The sequence below is a fragment of the Mixophyes fleayi genome, chromosome 4, assembly GCF_038048845.1.
Source record: "Mixophyes fleayi isolate aMixFle1 chromosome 4, aMixFle1.hap1, whole genome shotgun sequence".
In the NCBI taxonomy this organism is placed as follows: Eukaryota; Metazoa; Chordata; class Amphibia; order Anura; family Limnodynastidae; genus Mixophyes; species Mixophyes fleayi.
Genome location: NC_134405.1, coordinates 47453146 through 47468036, shown reverse-complemented (window position 1 = coordinate 47468036; position 14891 = coordinate 47453146). Strand labels below are relative to the sequence as shown.

General features: G+C 44.0%; 1 protein-coding gene across 1 annotated transcript in view; it reads left to right on the top strand.

The window, feature by feature from the left end:
- GMIP (GEM interacting protein) overlaps positions 1-14891 on the top strand; it is an 89483-nt gene that overhangs the window by 39834 nt on the left and 34758 nt on the right. The window contains 2 exon segments of the mRNA XM_075206876.1: positions 1217-1399; positions 11277-11414. Coding sequence (XP_075062977.1) covers positions 1217-1399; positions 11277-11414 — 321 coding nt within the window.

The window sequence follows — 14891 nt, the reverse complement described above, 5'->3', positions numbered from 1 at the left end:
GTCTTATGAAACTGCTTAGTACAAATCTACATCAGTATCGCCATGACAGACCAATCCAACCAATGACACAATCAAACGTGATATAAGGTCATATCCACCATAAATATTTTCACACACTAAACCTGGGTACACACTACAGAAATTTCAACCAATTTTTTATGCCAAGCGATTTTACATGCGACCGATGGTCCGATCGCTCGGTCCATGACTGCATACACACTAGCCTTGTTTAGGACGATAAAGGGAAGAGCGGACGTCCCTTTAGCGACTTTTTACAGCCATGTTGTCGTGAGCAATGACTGTAATTTTGTACTCACTGTTGTGGATCGGTCGGAAGTTTATACACACTACACAGCATAAACGAGATTGGAACGAAAATATTAAACAGTACGACCAACCAAATGAGGCGACAATCGTCCATTTGGGCAGACTTTCGACCATCGTGTCACTGCACACACTGACCCGACTTTTGAACGAGCGGTCGTATGTCGGCTGATTGAGCCGATTATTGGATGAAAACTGTGTAGTGTGTACCCAGCTTTAGGCTGGTCCGCTGTCCTGGTATCTCTCTGCCACGAGACAAAGATTTCTTTCTCAGTTAGCCACTTTAGGATTATAAATCTTTACACCCATCTTCCTTCAAGAGCCACAAGCTACAAGACCAAACATGATGGCACTTGCCGTTGCAGAGTATGACAAATCCCCGGATCAGTAAGGCCAGAATTTTAAAAGGATTATTTGTGTCCAGATCAGGACCACATGTATTTTAGAATCAATGGACAATTTCCAGGAACAGAGAAGAACCGATACTGATACACAGTGCTGCAATGAATTACTACTAGGACCTGAAAATTCACATTGTTGAATCACAGTGAATATATTAAAGTTAGTGCATACATTATATATGATAAATACATGATCACATAAAGAGAATTCTAGGGATCAATTTTGGATTAAGGACTAATAATAAATTCACTGTTATTTTGTTTTCCAAATGGCCAATTTAGACTGAAGGCCCCAACGGTTATTGCACTGGTTACGCCAATTGCTAGCTAAGGCCTACAAGATATAAAGTACCCTCCATTAAACCCTAGTACTTCAATATTACCTCCACCATAACACTGCTATAAATCTCCTAATAACACTAGTCCACCCCCTGCCAAAATACCTCACACTAACACCCCATCCGACCTCACCTTTATCTTTACCTCTACAGTCAGATTCCCTGGGCTCATTGCGCAAGGCTCGCCAGCAGTACATACAGCGCTGCGAAGACCTGGAGAAGGCTAAGCAGCTAAGCGCCAAGATTGAAGAGGAGCAGAACACAGGCGGTCATCCGGGGAGCGCCAGTAAACAGCTAGAGAAACGCAGGAAGTCCCGAGAAGAGGCCCAGACCAAGGTGAGTTCAAAACTGCATCTACTGTATTTAACAATAAAACAACTTAATGAAATATAGAATAGTCAAACAAACAGGTACAATTATTGCGCTCCAATATAAGCAGCCTAGTAAGTATATATAGACCACATTAAGTCCAAAAATATCAAATGACAAAAAGTTTTATATATGTACTTTAGTGCTCACATACACATCTAAGTAAGTGGACAATAGAAACCCTCAGAGACAGGACTTCCTTAACTGGATATGTATCTCTCAAATAAACATTAGTCGTTGAGGAACCAATTTCTAAACAGGAACTCAAAAGAACAGGAAGAAAATGTAGTGTAATATGTTATGTTAATCACGTAGGTATCCTACATCCAAAAGAGTATCAATAAAAAGGAAGCTTTATAAGTGTAACACCCCCTTGTGTATTAAGCGTTGTGAGGGTATATATATATATTGAACCACGCAGATGCTTCTCACCTTGGTACTTGGTTTTCAGTGCCTCCACCCGAATCTCTGCTTTCTCTTCTGGGGGGTGTTCAAAAGATACACCAGGGGGAGATTCGGGAAACCCCCTGCCCAGTATTAACACTCTGTGACAAAATGTGTGCTGCAAAAGCCAGCCAGGCACATTTATTTAAATGGAAATCCTAAATGCAGCTTTGTAATTTTATAGAAAAATATACTTTGGTATAATTTGAAATAATAGTGCAAACAATACAATACAGTAATAAAACAAGTGTGGATGAAAGTGGCGCACCACTTCTTACTATGCACACCAAGTTAACACAAAAACTCGCAATAAATCAATAACAGCATACAATATAATATAATATATAACAATATAACCATTAACTGTCACAGCTTTATACACATGAAAAAATATATCAGATATCTTACTTGCTCCTGATACTGTGAATATCTTGCAGGGTGAATTTATATATTTTCCCTTATAGCCCTACAATGTACTGCCAAACACACACAGCAGTATTCAAACACACCACACAAATAGAGCAGTGCACTGCAAGTTGGGGCCCTTCTGTATGTATGCAGCATGGCATGGAAACATCATGTGTCCAGTTTGCAGATTTTGGAGATCTTTAAATCACTTGCAGTGAGGTACAGCAGTCACAGTATGCAGACCCTCCTCTAGCAACAACTGTAAAATCCTTTCTAATTTGTATCCTGGGACTTGTAGTTCCACAAGTGCTGATTAGACACACACTTGGTGCATATTTACCTGCCCACCCATCTATCCCTAACTCTTCAGCCCTTGTGGCCAGATATAGTCCAAACCCCACTTGAACAACAACAGATAGATAAAAATAACCAGTAACTTATCTGCACCAGTGTGTCACAGGTCTGAACTTGATTATCTCCAAAATGGCTGACTTGTAAAATGTCCTTCTTCAGAGATGCATGCAAACCTCCTCCTACAGCTTCAAACTGTGGCTTCCAGCAGGTTCTGTTCAGAACTGCACCGAGCTTTGATATCTCTGCAGACTGCTCTCTCTGCTCAGATCACTCATCCAGTGCCCTTCTGCCTAGGGTCACCTATCTGAACTGGTCACACAGCTCAGTCTCTCCCAGGATGCTCCTCTCTTCCTCTCTCTCTCCGCCCTCTCGTTTCTCAGTCTTCTTAGGCTCCGCCCCCTCTTCATAACAGCTTTCTGGGAGATGTAGTTCCTTCTCCTTGACTGGTAAATAGCTATATGCATCTCTTTTCTTACTGATGCAATTGTGATTATTAGCCCCTGGGTGCTCAAGTCCAACTGCAGCATCCCCAGGGGTTACACACTCCCCCTGTGGGGCAAGTCCACAATGAACAAATGATGAGGCTTGTCCCACATCCTGCAAATTTAAAGGGGTTAAGACATCCTGTCTAAATACACTTTCACATCCATACACAACAGGCCCTGGCATAACAGATATGGGAGTCAGATATGGCCACTGATAGACCCAGCTAGGATGAATCACCTTAGGAATCTCAGTCATATGACCTAGACTATCATAAGTCAACATCATTGGGGCTCTAGGGGTCCTTTTAGGCCGACCCTGGACTGGTGGGTTCCCTTCCTCTCCCCCCCAACACCCTGTTGGGGCGTTCAGTGCATCCTCCATCTGGATCAACGACGTCCCCATCCATGTCAACTTCCTGGTTAGAGCCTTCCTCTACTGAACACTGAGAATCCAACCGTCCAGCTACTCTTGGGTTGACACTTTCATCTGAAATGGCAGGCATAGTTCTCCTTTCTTCTACTTGTGGAGGTCTTACAGCGGCCCCCTCGGTAGACCTAGTGAGCCTTCTGATATCTTGTCTCCAATCTATTTCTCCCAATTTACCTGGAGCATCATACCCCCAATCATCTCCATCATCTTCTTCTGTGGTCGGTTCTCTGATTCGCCGTGATCTTCTGGGTGTGGACACTTTTGGCTCATCTGTTTCAGGCTCCTCCCAAAACCGGACACCATCTCTGATGGGAAGCAAATGTTGTCGATGGTATGTCTTTATAGGGCCTGTTAGCCCCTCGGGCCTAATTCGATAGGCTGGGATGTCTGGCAATTTTGCAACCACAACATGAGGATCCTTTCGCCAACGATTGGCTAACTTGTGTTTCCCCGGGAGGCCCAAGTGTCTAAGTAAAACCCTGTCACCTGGCTCCAGAATATGCTCCTTGACCTGTAGATCATAACGACCCTTGTTTCGTTGTCCAGCTTTTGATGCAGCTGCTTCCGCTAGTCTGTAGGCCTCCTTTAGTTCTTGTTTCAGCTGCTCCACATATTTCAAATGGGGCTTTTCTTGGGGATCAGCAGTGTCCATTCCAAAACAGATATCGATTGGTAATCTAGCCTCCCTTCCAAACATTAAGAGATATGGGGAGTACCCCGTGGACTCGTTTTTCGTGCAATTGTAGGCGTGGACCAAATGGCTGATGTGCCTACTCCAATGTGCCTTTTTTTTAGTGTCCAAAGTGCCCATCATGCTGAGAAGGGTCCGATTAAATCTCTCCGGCTGCGGATCTCCTTGGGGATGGAAAGGAGTAGTCCTGGACTTCTTTATCCCGCAGACCTCGCACAGTTCTTTTATTAGCTTGCTCTCAAAATCCCGACCCTGATCTGAATGAATGCGGGCAGGCAGTCCATAGTGGACAAAGAACTTTTCCCATAGGATTTTTGCCAACGTCACAGCTCTCTGGTCTTTTGTCTGGTAGGCTTGAGCATAACGGGTGTAATGATCTGTCACCACTAGAATGTTACACTTGTTGCTTTCATCCGGTTCCACTGATAGAAAGTCAATACAGACTAACTCTAAAGGCCCATTGCTGGATATATTCTTTAAGGGGGCAGCCTTTTCTGGGAGGGATTTTCGAAGTATGCATGTCCCACAAGATTTACAATAACTCTCAATGTCTATCTCCATTTTCGGCCAGTAGAATCTATCTGAAATTAAACTCATGGTCTTCTCTATTCCCAGGTGGCCGTGTTTATCATGCAACGCACGGAGAACCATGGGACGGTGCTTCTTTGGCAATACTAGCTGTTTCCTCTCTCTGCCATCTTTGCGGCTGGTTTCTCTATACAGTAGCCCCTGCTTCACCACCAATGACTCTCTCTGTCTGCTTAGCAAAATAGCTTCCTCCGTTTTCAAACTACTCGGGTGGATTCTTTGTCTGTGTTTAACAGACCACCTAACTGCTGCTATAGAGGAGTCATTCTGCTGATCTTCTTTGACTTGGCTTGAACTCAACTTCTGAAGATCACTGAGCTCCATTTGACTCAGCCAGCAATATTGTCTTGGTAGTGCATCTGTCGTTGCCCCTAGAGCTGTTAAGCATTCTTTGACTGGAGGCACAACCACACGTCCCTCGTGACACATCCCCTTCACCTCTGGAGCTGGCAACTCTATCCATTCTTCTTCCTGAGATTCCACAAACCTTCCCGGTAATCTTGACAAAGCATCGGCATCTACATTTCTTCTCCCAGGCCTGTACTTTATTGTGAAATTGTAAATGGCCAGCGCCGCCAACCATCTGTGCCCAGTTGCATCTAGCTTTGCTGTGGTCTGCACATATGTGAGGGGATTGTTGTCTGTATGCACTTCGAATGGTACTCCATACAAGTAGTCGTGAAGTTTGTCAACAACTGCCCACTTAAGGGCCAGGAACTCCAACTTATGCACCGGGTAGTTCCGTTCACTGGGTGAGAGACCTCGACTGATGTAATAGACTGGTCTTAACCTTCCTTCTTGCACTTGGTATAGCACTCCCCCAAGTCCCTCAAAGGAGGCATCTACATGCAGAATGTATGGTAACTCTGGATCGGCATATGCCAGAACAGGCGCTTGAATCAGGCAGGTTTTCAATCCTTCAAAAGCTTGTTCGCAAGCCTCACTCCACCTTTCCCCGAACGCATCATTTACCCGGAACAATGGTTTCTCTTTCCGATGGGAACCTCTTGGAGCAGGATAACCTCGAGTTAGATCTGTAAGAGGCTTGACAAGTTTACTGTAGTTTGGGACAAACCTTCTGTAATAGCCACAGAACCCCAAAAAAGACCTTAATTCCTTCAGTATTATTGGTCGAGGCCATTCTTTCACCGCTTCTATCTTCGCTGAATCTGTAGAAATTCCTTCCCGATCCACAACATATCCCACATACTTGACCTGGGTTTTACAGAAGCTACACTTGTCAAGGGACAACTTCAACCCTTTCTTTATTAAGCGATCCAATACCTTGAGGAGTCTTTCGTTGTGCTCATTCAATGTTTGGCCAAATACTATCAAATCATCCAAGTATACCAGCACTTCCCTGAAATTCATGTCACCCACAACATCATCCATGCATCGTTGGAAAGTGGCTGGAGCCCCTGATAATCCTTGTGGCAATCTTTTGAACTGAAAGAATCCAACCGGGCAGATGAAGGCGGTTTTCTCAGCATCCTTCTGACTCATCAATATCTGATAGTACCCGCTGCGTAGATCTAGCACAGAAAACCACTTGCTTCCCTGAAGACAATCAAGGGCTTCGTCTATCCTAGGGACAGTGTACTGATCAGGAATCGTGCGCTTGTTTAATGTCCGGTAGTCCACGCACATCCGTATTTTTCCCGTCTTCTTTCTAGCCACCACAATAGGAGAAGCATAGGGACTCTCAGATCTCTCAATCACATCATTCTCTAGCATCTCCCTTAAATGTTCCCGAATATCATCCAAATCAGCAGGGGCTAGGCGTCTTGACCGTTCTCGGAAAGGTCTGTCGTCCGTTAGCCTTATGTGGTGCTCCACTCCTGTCGCTAGACCTAAATCCCAGTCCCCCGAAGAGAAGGCAGCCTCTCTTTGTAGCATTTGCATAACTAGCCAGTGTCGGTCTTCTTTACTAGCATCACTACCATTAAAGCATTGATCAAAACTTCCTATTTGTAATGTGGTTTCTTTCTGAGATTTTTTTTCCTCTTTCTTCTTATAAGCAGCAAGGCACATAGGATGAATCTTAAGTGTTTTACTATAACTTGCTCCTCCCACCTCTTGGCACCAGTTGGCCAGTATCTCGAACAAATGGGAGTTAGTTCCAATAATCACTGAGACATCTCGAGGTTCTCCTTCGGCCTCAGGACAGACAAGTGCAAGCACGTTCACCTCTTCTATTCCAGCTACTTCCCGTGGGAACTTCAAAGGTACAGTGATGTACCCAAGGTAGGGATAATTCTTGTCACTCAGACCCCAGATGGTCAGTCCACACAATGGCTTTATGGGCAAGTCAGATAGATTATCTCGGTACCACTTCTCGAACACAATGGACACCTGTGAACCACTATCTAGCAAGGCCATACAAGGTCTCCCATTTAGACATGCCGGCACGTGAGGAGAGGGTCCCAGCAATCCTTTGGGCAAAAGACCCCATTCCAGGTGAGAGTTCCCCACAGTGTTAATGTCAGCTTTCTTTAGAGGGCCAGTGTGGGGGTTCCTGGTCCTCCCTTTCAGTTTTCCGAAAGCTTCCTATCCCGGTGGGATGGTGAGGGTGACCACCTTCCTCCCTTCCTCTGAGGACATTGTCTAGCGAGATGCCCAACTTCTCCACAAGTGAAACAATTGTTCTGTTTCCGAGTAGTGTTAGCTTCGAGAACTTGCCGGGGGTGGATGTTCGGGTGCAGTTGCTCGGTAGTGTGGTATTTCAGCATCTGTGCTTGAATCTGCTTCTGCATCTCCAACAACTGAGCAATCTGCTCACCTTGTTTCTCCACAATCTTCATTAACTCAGTGCTGGGAAGATCAGCCTCGGGCTTTGACTGTACGACCTTGACTTTCTTGGTCACCCTCTCTCGGGATTTAACTATAGCTTCCTCTTGTTTAACATCTTGTATCAACTGAAGAAAAGTAGGTGATGGTTGTCCCAGTTGAGCATTTCTTATCTTCATCACTACTGGGTCATGGGACAGAGCACCCCGTAACAACTGTTGCATACGCCTGTTGTCTACTTCTGCTAGGGGTATTCCTTTCTTTGACACAATAAGGTGGATCAGCTTGTCCAGCCGATAGATATAATTGGACAATGTCTCCCCTGACTCCTGATAGGTGTGGCGTAGCTGATAGAGCAGATCTGTTGCATCCTCTGCCATTCCATATTCCTGATCTAGAGTCGCTAAGTAGTGTCGTGCAGTGGCTTGGGGGTCACTTCTCCGTACAGCTTGGATTAGTTCTCCAGCGGGACCTCGCAGACTTTCAACGATCCGCTGTCTCTTATAGGGTTCGGAGCAATGCCATTCCTCCAGGTATTGGGAAGCCATCTCTTTCCATGCCTCGTAAGTTTCTTCCCCAGTAGGGACTGGTTTTATTCCTGAGAAGAGCCGGAGCCTTCTGTAGCCCCCTTCATGCTGTGACTTTCCTAACTGGTCTACCAGTTTCTGTACAGCAGTGAGGAACAGTTCGCTTTGATCCTCATCAGTTTTCCTAGTACTGGAGGGTGACTGAGAATTCTCTTCCCTGGCCTGAGGGAATACTTGTCGGTTAATATCTCCATCTGGAAGTTCAGCATTAAGAGGTGCTGCGACTAGCTGTTTTGGCTTTAACGGTATCACAATATGCCATTGTTGTTTTTGTGGCCCAGAAACGAGGGAGGGAAGAAAATCTTTATCCAATTCTGCTTGCGTCTCACAGAGGATCAGACTGGTCTTATGCTGATCTCTACCTTTCCATCCAAGGATTTTAGGATGTTCTACCCCATAAATCCTGTGGAGCACATGCAGGACTTCCTCATCTGTCACTCCCTGAGAGTCACCATAGATCCCTCAACATCGAGTTGGGGCCACAGTCTGTTGTTCACACCACAGAAACACTTCTTCTCTTATACTATCCATGACGTCTGTGCTGATGGGTTTCACTGAGTGTGTCTTCAGTATCTCAGCAGTGCCTCCACTGTAACACCCCCTTGTGTATTAAGCGTTGTGAGGGTATATATATATATTGAACCACGCAGATGCTTCTCACCTTGGTACTTGGTTTTCAGTGCCTCCACCCGAATCTCTGCTTTCTCTTCTGGGGGGTGTTCAAAAGATACACCAGGGGGAGATTCGGGAAACCCCCTGCCCAGTATTAACACTCTGTGACAAAATGTGTGCTGCAAAAGCCAGCCAGGCACATTTATTTAAATGGAAATCCTAAATGCAGCTTTGTAATTTTATAGAAAAATATACTTTGGTATAATTTGAAATAATAGTGCAAACAATACAATACAGTAATAAAACAAGTGTGGATGAAAGTGGCGCACCACTTCTTACTATGCACACCAAGTTAACACAAAAACTCGCAATAAATCAATAACAGCATACAATATAATATAATATATAACAATATAACCATTAACTGTCACAGCTTTATACACATGAAAAAATATATCAGATATCTTACTTGCTCCTGATACTGTGAATATCTTGCAGGGTGAATTTATATATTTTCCCTTATAGCCCTACAATGTACTGCCAAACACACACAGCAGTATTCAAACACACCACACAAATAGAGCAGTGCACTGCAAGTTGGGGCCCTTCTGTATGTATGCAGCATGGCATGGAAACATCATGTGTCCAGTTTGCAGATTTTGGAGATCTTTAAATCACTTGCAGTGAGGTACAGCAGTCACAGTATGCAGACCCTCCTCTAGCAACAACTGTAAAATCCTTTCTAATTTGTATCCTGGGACTTGTAGTTCCACAAGTGCTGATTAGACACACACTTGGTGCATATTTACCTGCCCACCCATCTATCCCTAACTCTTCAGCCCTTGTGGCCAGATATAGTCCAAACCCCACTTGAACAACAACAGATAGATAAAAATAACCAGTAACTTATCTGCACCAGTGTGTCACAGGTCTGAACTTGATTATCTCCAAAATGGCTGACTTGTAAAATGTCCTTCTTCAGAGATGCATGCAAACCTCCTCCTACAGCTTCAAACTGTGGCTTCCAGCAGGTTCTGTTCAGAACTGCACCGAGCTTTGATATCTCTGCAGACTGCTCTCTCTGCTCAGATCACTCATCCAGTGCCCTTCTGCCTAGGGTCACCTATCTGAACTGGTCACACAGCTCAGTCTCTCCCAGGATGCTCCTCTCTTCCTCTCTCTCTCCGCCCTCTCGTTTCTCAGTCTTCTTAGGCTCCGCCCCCTCTTCATAACAGCTTTCTGGGAGATGTAGTTCCTTCTCCTTGACTGGTAAATAGCTATATGCATCTCTTTTCTTACTGATGCAATTGTGATTATTAGCCCCTGGGTGCTCAAGTCCAACTGCAGCATCCCCAGGGGTTACATAAGAAAAGGTGTTTAGTTTTATTCTAAAATTGTAGATATCACTTCAAACAGGGAAACCACATTATGGTGATTAGGGTGAACCCCCCTTGTGTATTGTGCTTACTTCAAAATTTCTTGTATTGTTGCTTTGTATTCACTACGGTAATCCCCACAGTATCTTTCTTCAGTATACCGCTCCCAACATCAAAATGGAAACAGAAAAAAAAGGGAAATATCTACTGCATTACCTAGAAAAACACTCACATTACATATAAATAAAAACCATGCAAGGACAAAGTTCATCTGCATAAATATAGGGTTGATGCCCCTACCATAAAGATAGCATGCATAGGCAGGGACAGGGGAGGGCTGGCAAAATTTAGCCCGGGGAACAGGACACGACTCATTCAGGTGGCCCAGTGACCCAGCCCAAGGGAGTGCACTATAGGACTGACCCAGGGGGGTGGTGCCCCCTGACCCCAGCCGAGCCTGCCCCTAGGCACGGAAGAAAGTGGCAGAACTACCATTGGTGCAGCAGGTGCACCGGGGCCTATGGAGGTAATGGAGCCTGCTGCACGGGGACCTAGCGAGCTGTGGGATCTGGTTCCCTCCTCCTCGCTTCCCTGCACACAGCTCACTAGTATAAAAGGAAATGGTCCCAGGTATTTCCTTCATTCAACTTCCATGTAAGCAAACGTCCCAGTCGACAGGAAACCACTGCAAAACCAACGCGTTTTGACAAAACTGAATACCTGTTATTATAAAACTTTCTTCTTGTACTTTGATGCTCTTTTGGATCTTACAAACTAGTTTTTGGTGCTTCGGAAAGAGGGCAGACAGCGTCACATGGAGCAGACACGTAAATTTGATAACATCAGTCACTGCCATTCTCAAATGCTCTTAACTAGTGAGCGATATCCTTTTGATATTACCGCTAGTATTTCTTCAGCTGCTAGAGTGGTTGTGGGAGTGTCTTAGCGGGGACATTACACCTGTCTTGTACTCTCATTGGATGACTCACAACCTGTCTTCTCTCTTTGGTTAACCTGTATATATAATGTACGCCACATGTGGTAGCGACTCAATAACTGGGGGCTCACTCTTTCCCTCTCAGGCACAAGAGGCTGAGGTCATATACCGAACCTGTGTATCCGAGGCCAATGCCCGCAGTCAGCAGCAGGAAAATGTCAGGGAGAGAATAATATCTCACATCAGAAAACTCATTAACCAAGGCGACCAGGTGCTGAAGGAGGTATGTATGAAAAAATATTACAGAACTCTACACGGTTTTATTCAATTCACACCCCCAGTTCATAAGATGATTTAAATCATAGTTATTTTTTTTTCTGCTGCATTATGGTTGAAATACGACACTTACATGCATGAACCAAAATCAAGCATTACGTAAATAGATTATTTTTCTTGCAGGCATTAAATACATCAATTTATAAACTTGTATTACCCAGAATAGTTTCTCTTGAGTCTCTTGACTGCTTCATGGCTCCATCTCGCATTGCCTCTCTTCATTCAAACCTTATGACACCATCGGTAGCTGCACAGAAATGCCATTCGCCAATAGCTGCTTTATTATTGGTGGCTGATAATACTGATCCCTTACAGTAGTACACCTCAACCAGTGGCTAAATGTGTTATTCCACTACCTTATGTATCAAGTGTTCCACTCACCTCCTAGATTGTAAGCTATACTGGGTGGCAGGGCCATCTTTACCTTCTATTTCATATCTTTGTCAGTAATTTGTTATGACCCCCTCAAGGTACAGCATTGCGTAATATGTCAGTGCTTTAGAAAAAATGTACAGTCGTTGCCAAAAGTTTTGAGAATGACACAAATATTATTTTGCACAAAGTCTGCTACCTCAGATCTTATGGTGGCAATTTGCATATACTCCAGAATGTCATGAAGAGTGATCCGATGTAATTGCAATTAATTTCAAAGTCCCTCTTTGACATGACAATGAACTTTATCCCCAAAAACAACATTTCCACTGCATTTCAGCCTTGCCACAAAAAGACCAGCTGACATCAGGTCAGTGATTCTCTCATTAACACAGGTGAGAGTGCTGACGAAGACAAGGCTGGAGATCACTCTGTCATGCTGATTGAGTTAAAATAACAGACTAGGAGCTTTAAAAGTAGGGTGTTGCTTGAAATCATTGTTCTTCCTCTTTTAATCATGGTTAGCTGCAAGGAAACATGTCCAGTCATCATTGCTTTGCACAAAAAGGGCTTCACAGGCAAGGATTTTACTGCTAGCAAGATTGCACCTAAATTAACCATTTATCTGATCATCAAGAACTTCAAGGAGAGAGGTTTAATAGTTGTGAAGAAGGCTTCAGAGATCCAGTAATGTCCAGCAAGCACCAGAACCGTCTACTAAAGTTGATTCAACTGCGGGATTGGGGCACCGCCAGTGCAAAGCTTGCCCAGGAATGGCAACAGGCAGGTGTGAGTGCATCTGCATGCACAGTGAGGTGAAGACATTTGGAGGATGGCCTGCTGTCAAGAAGGCCAGCAAAGAAGCCACTTCTCTCCAGGAAAAACATCAGGGACAGACTGATATTCTGTAAAAGGCAAATGGATTGGACTGCTGAGGATAAAGTAATTTTCTGGGATGAATCCCCTTTCAGATTGTTTGGGGCATCTGGAAAAATGCTTGTCCGGAGAAGGAAAGGTGAGTGCTACCATCAGTTCTGTGTCATGCCAACAGTAAAGCATCCCAAGACCATTCAATGTGTGGGGTTGCTTCTCAGCCAAGGGAGTGGGCTCACCCACAATTTTGCCTAACACAGTCATGAATGGTACCAAAACATCCTCCAAGAGCAACTTCTCCCAACCATCCAAGAACAGTTTGGTGATGAACAATGCCTTTTCCAGCATGATGGAGCACCTTGCCATAAGGCAGAAGTGATAACTAAGTGGCTCGGGGAACAAAACATCAAAATTTTGGGTCCATGGCCATGAAACTCCCCAAGAGGCAGGTAAACAAACAAAAACCCACAAATTCTGACAAACTTCAAGCATTGATTAGACCAGAATGTGCGGCCATCAAGTCAGTATGTAGCCCAGAAGTTGATTGACAGCATGCCGGGGCGAATTGCCGAGGTCTTCAAAAAGGCGGTTCAGCACTGCAAATATTGACTCTTTGCATAAACTTAATGTAATTGTCAATAAAAGCCTTTGACACTTATGAAATGCTTGTAATTGTACTTCAGTATACCAAAGCGACATCTGACAAAAAGGTCTAAAAACACTGAAGCAGCAAACTGTGTGAAAACCAATACTTGTCATTATCAAAACTTTTGGCCATGACTGTATCAATAAAAAATTACTGTAGAATAAGCTCTGCAGAACATTGAAGTTCATTTACTAACTTCATCTAGTTTCTTAATCGTATCTTAAAGTGTATCGTACGCCTATCCCTCCCCTTAACCCCATTCTGCCCTTAAAAAGAGGCAAGAATTGCTCATTTTGTAATTGCAGCCATATTGACACACAAATACAGTAGCATAGTCCTGTACCTCTCAGAGTCTTATGTGCTGGATGTCAGCTTCTTAAGAAGCCCAACATCCTCTTACAGTCACACTGACGTGTTGACAGTGATTATTCTTGTACAGTAAAGTACAGAGACAAGAAAATTAAAAATACAATTTTGACTTTTTAAAATCAAAATCTATTACAAGAGAATGAGGAACTTCCTTCCCCCAGATCTGCAAACAGATGCATGAGACAGATTTAGATTGGCAAAAATACATCTGAAAAAAGCATACACTGCTGTAATGAGTGGTTTCTCTCTGGGCGATAGACCTTATAGTAAAAAAAAAGTGATGTTATTTGTCCCTTAATAAATAATTTTATTGGTAAGGGTAAAACCTGATGCAGTACAATGTAAAGGTAGTAACAGGTTTTACAAGACGCATCCTTGTATAAGTTGAATTTCGGCATTTGCTAATGCAGAATTTAAAAAAAATGTGCACATCCTTTTCGATATGCAAATTAACCCATTCTCACTCTATCACATGTATTTATAAACCTGGCATTCGTGCATGATTAATGACTGTGAATTGTTTGTATGGGAGTGTTATGTGATTACGCAAATCACTGCAGGGCAAAACACAGTATTAACTCAGATTTTATTGTGACTTGTTGATGTTTAGAATTACACCCAACCCTGTACTAAGACTACAAATGTACATTATCCAATTATGTAACCACACAATATCTATGTTTGTGTCACAGTATGTGTCATTATAAAATAATACGGCTTAGGAGTAGGGATGAGCGCACTCGGATTAATGAAATCCGAGCCCACCCGAACGTTGCCGATCCGAGTCGGATCCGAGACAGATCCGGGTATTGGCGCCAAATTCAAATCTGAAACTGAGGCTCTGACTCATAATCCCGTTGTCGGATCTCGCGATACTCGGATCCTATAAATTCCCCGCTAGTCGCCGCCATCTTCACTCGGGCATTGATCAGGGTAGAGGGAGGGTGTGTTAGGTGGTCCTCTGTCCTGGTAGATCTCGTGCTGTGCTGTTTAGTTCTGTGCTGTGCTGTTTAGTTCTGTGCTGTGCTGTGCTGAGCTGTGCTGTGCTGTGCTGTGCTGTGTTCTGCAGTATCAGTCCAGTGGTGCTGTGTGCTGTGCTCTGTCCTTCTGAGGTCAGTGGTGCTGCTGGGTCCAGTGCTGTGTCCTGTTCAGTCCAGTGGTGCT